At 41.6% G+C, this 4509-nt stretch overlaps 1 protein-coding gene across 1 annotated transcript in view; it reads left to right on the top strand.

Annotated features, from left to right (window-relative positions):
* The window catches only part of T265_02984 (hypothetical protein), a gene marked incomplete at both ends in the record, with an annotated part of 6161 nt that extends 1903 nt beyond the window's left edge, over positions 1–4258 (top strand). The window contains one exon of the mRNA XM_009167363.1: positions 4161–4258. Within this exon, the coding sequence (XP_009165627.1) occupies positions 4161–4258 (98 nt within the window). The remainder of the gene's footprint in view (positions 1–4160) is intronic.
* Between the last annotated feature and the right edge of the window lie 251 nt (positions 4259–4509).

The following is a 4509-nucleotide window of genomic DNA, read 5'->3' as shown; positions in this document are numbered from 1 at the left end:
TCCTCACTGTGCCTGGTTGGAGACACTACAAGATATGGCTGCCAACCGCAGTGAGTGGCGTTCTTGTTGTCAGTTTCTATCCAGATCACTTGAGTGCGGTATGGGCACCTCGAAATGATTGTGGTAAGCTAACACTAAGGCCCTTCCCCGTCCACCGTTACTATTTTCTTTCAAATAGATCAAGGTTGTAGGGCAGTAAAGAATGGGTGTTGAACACTGATGTCATGCTTTCGATGATGATGGTGATGATGATGATGATGATGGGGTATAATAAGAAGTTTTTTAATTATAATGTCCTTGGAAGTGGTCGCCCATGGCAACCGAAACATCCGATTACAACCACTTATTTCACCATGCTCTGTTTTGAATTTATAATTTAAAAAATTATAACCAGTTTTCTCCAACAGGGAGAGGTGGCATTCACAGCACCCGTGGAATATCTCAGGCAAAGTTCCAAGAAACCTTCTAGAGGGCACTTCAGTGTATCAGTTTTATATGGACATTTGATTGCATTAAAGTTGCTCATATATCATTCACTTTTCCACTTACTGGGCGGTTTTTCTGCGGACAATTTTAAAAACTGTGGTTCTAGACTCTGTGTGAGCATAATTTATCATGCCTACTTAAAACGTTTGTATTGATATTTTTACTTAAAATGCCCATAAAAAACTGCTTCCCACAGTCTGTCTGAAAAAACTGAACGGTTTCTCTGGTCCAAAATTGCAAGGTTCTACGGATCTTAGACCCTCCGGAGTAGCAGATCAGTTGTGAACAGACAAGCCGACTTTAATCGCTGGTCTACCTTTCAAGCCAATGCGGTTGCTGAGATTCACCCTACTCAACCACAACAGTACAGTTTAATAAGCCGTCTCGAAAGGAATTGCGAACCAGGATTCACTGATGCCAGCTCGCTGCGAAGTTATCCGTTGACAAGCACAGACCAAGCACTTACAAATCATTTGAGATACAAAAGCAAACATCTTATCTTCACAGATCTTCTCTTGAAATCTCCTGGGCATTCTTCGATTATTTAACGGCTTAAAATGAATACTGCAACTTTATCTCATAATCTCAATGGCAACATTGATCTTCCGTCACATACATGGGCGGAGCTTGGGGATCGGACAATGGACTACTTGCATGCTCCATCAGTAGTTACACCATTGGTAGTAGTATGTATATCTTCCCATTTTTTTCATTATGAAAATAATCGTTCGTCTAATTAAGTCCAGATCATTTGATCCGAATTAAAAGTTACGGCCGTCACACAACACTACCTCCAGGAACCAAACAAGCTGGTATTTTTTTGCAAGATGATATCTGCTGCGTAGTATCTCCAATGACAAAAGTTTGGGCAATGAAGTCAAGATAAACCCTTCTGGATATGGCCCCCTTTCTGGGTGGGTAGAGAACACATGGGTTTGGCAGCAACTTATGCACATGAGCTTGATCAGTAAAAAAACTACTGATGTATGAGAAAACTCGAAAATTTTATAGAGACGAGGGATAAGGGGCATTTTAGACTGACTCCACTAAAGACTTACTTTTAATCGCCTCTGGGAGAGAACAGTTTGAGAGACCAACATTGTATGAAGACACCTGGTAACCGATCCGTTTTTGTCAAAGACATTACAAACGCTGTGCAAAAGGGATGATTGGTGCAAGCTAACAAAATTATTTTCGCAACGTCACTTGAATGGATGACAGTCCCACCATTTGAGGGGGTCCCATCCTCATTGCTGAGAGAAAGCAGTGTCGTGGTTTGTAGTCAAAGAGATCTACATTGAACGGTGGCTGAACTATGCCAGGGCAGCGCAGTACTCTGTTTCAAACAGGGACTTACAGAAAACGATTCAACGCAACAGATTATTACTCCATAAAATCGAGTGGGAATCCGCTGTACATTCTACTCTGATATGCACTGAACACAAGTTATCTGCTAGCAGACACTTCCTAAGCAGTAATAACTTTAGTGACTGGAAAGCGTTTTCGAGTACTGAGCAGTCACAAGCTATCCGACAAGAAATTAAAAAACTTATTTGCACAGAAGCTTTTGAGAATGTCAGCATTCTTAAACATGCTTCTAAAATTTCCCGTATGTTGTTTGTTTGCTGAGCGATATTAAACGGAAACTGTGAAAGGTCTCTTTAGGTTTCGAAGCAATCCTCCACCGGACGTATCGACGGCTTTCCATACTACTCAACCAAATATTGCTCGCAAGTTCCATCACTAGTGTAAGCTGTTACATCAATGGCTCTCCCATCCCTTTTTTCGGGCTACACTATTGTCGCAAACCTACAAGTGTTATAGTGCTCAGTCATCGATGACTCAGTTCCCGTTTTCTATTTATTAAACTACTCATCAGATCTAAAATGAGAAATGTGAGAAATGCCGCGACACCAGACATTTACTCGATTGATGGCATGGTAGGATCCTTTTAGCGCCTGAGTATGTGGCTACCAACAGGGTGTGATTTGTCAACTGCTTGAAGCGAATCCTTTCATAAATTGATGGAGCAATCCACTGATCTGCTTTTGGTTGAAGCTGTTCGCCCTATGTGCAGCGCTCTGGTATACGTTGATGTCACCACTATCGCTTACGACCACTAAATAGTCGATCGAGTACGATTCAGTTACTTTCCACAAACGTATGAAATAGTGGAAACTGCAGGTCAAACGATGAAGGAGTACGTTGATAACTCACGTGGTTCTAAATTAGGCGGAATTTACACAACATATATCCCATATTACTTCTGTTAAGAAAGGTGACATTAGTTACTCGCTATAAGGATTGTTTCCCGTTTTCTTCCACACTAGTGAGTAGAACGATGATCACAAGTGATATTGCATTGGTTATGAACCAAAAGCATTCCTTATTGGTCATCCACTATACAATTTTCGAGAGGCTACCGCTGCAAGTGCTGCATGCGTGGTACTTTGGTTGCGGCTGATCCACATTGACTCTTGAGCAGTCTACATGTCTTTGTAGACTTGTTGTTTCCAATAGCACAGAGATGTAGGCAGGTCTAAGTTTTCTTACTTGGAGTCAAACAGTATGACATAATGAGCTAGTTAGGGAAGGTCTTGATTGTATATCAGCCACAACGCACAATGGTGGTTAGCCTGGTTGTCTTACCAAAAATTGTAGAAAGAAGATTATCATCGCATGACGGTTGGAAGAGGACGAGAATGGAAGATGAGTACAGAATTCAGTGGGGATTTCATTCTTTCAGTGAAACCAATGCATTTTGAAAAGCCAAGAAAGACTGTACACATGCTTCACCCCTGCTGGGAATCGTCAACAGTGTGCATCCAACCAAACTCAGAGAGTTTCGCAGTCGTGACCTCCCGGTCAGTGACTGAATAGTCGACCGTTTGCCAACGAGTGGCTGATCATCAGTGTGATTAGTTCTCATTTAGATGGCAAGAGACACCACTTATCCTCTGATAGCGGAGGCCACATTCTGCCGTCCTGTACTGACTGGCTCCTTGAGGGGCTACAAATGCCCCTTTCAGTGGAAGGAAACTTCATGTGATAATTCGACGCTTGAAGTTTAGCAGCGTGATGCGCCTGTGCACCAGAAGAAGAGGTTCTGGTCAGGTATCAATGATATATATAAATATATAATAAATAATCATAAATGAATACATTATGTAAAATTGACCTCACGTTCCAGTTAGTATGATATTTAAGATATCACATGGTATTTAGTTGGTGATACACTCTACTCGTAACTTTGCTGAAAATGTTTCAAACGCCAGCAGTCGGTTTCGAGGATTTGGACTTCGTCATGTAGGCGTAGTCCTCAAAGCCATTATTCACTTGAACGCAGAAGACCAAACAACCCCGTAGTCTTTACTCTGGTCGGATTACCAGCCTTGTGTTTTTTTTCAATTCATTCCCCAGGTATGCTGTTGTGAGTCACTAAAAATTCGGCGCGAACTTATGTGCCACTTGATGAAATCAAGGTACAATTACCCCAAAAAATAATCAATAATGTGCTTTTTTTAAGTTCTGTGCAACGATGCAAAAACGGTAGTCGAATAAATTCCAGCCTCATATGGTTCGCATTCCAAGTTAGAGCGGTGTTATCCCTATATACTAGTGCTAAGGCGAGATGATTCAGTGGTAAAAGCGCAAATTTAATGGCTCAAATTTAGGGGGTTCGAATCCGACCTCTACCTGTGGACTTCCCCTGTCTAGGCTTGGGCAACCTGGCAGTAGCCCAGCCCCCGTGCTTTCTTCTAATGGCAGTTAGGCACCGAAAGATTGCTACAGCTGAACGGCTAGTTCCAGTACAAAAGACAATATCAACCATGTGAACAATACTACTGCTCGTGATCCACAGTTCCATACCATTTACCAGGTGAATATGACAGATTTATTTCAAAAACAACAGATTTTCAATAAAAATCTTGAGATATACTGGATAGTAACAAACTTCTGTTATCCAACTGTAATAAGTGGACCAAGTTTCACTTACTAAGAGCTTGGTATAATGTGCGACGA

This window comes from Opisthorchis viverrini (assembly GCF_000715545.1).
Source record: "Opisthorchis viverrini unplaced genomic scaffold opera_v5_39, whole genome shotgun sequence".
NCBI classification, from domain to species: domain Eukaryota; kingdom Metazoa; phylum Platyhelminthes; class Trematoda; order Opisthorchiida; family Opisthorchiidae; genus Opisthorchis; species Opisthorchis viverrini.
This window is presented reverse-complemented; position numbering and strand designations above follow the sequence as displayed.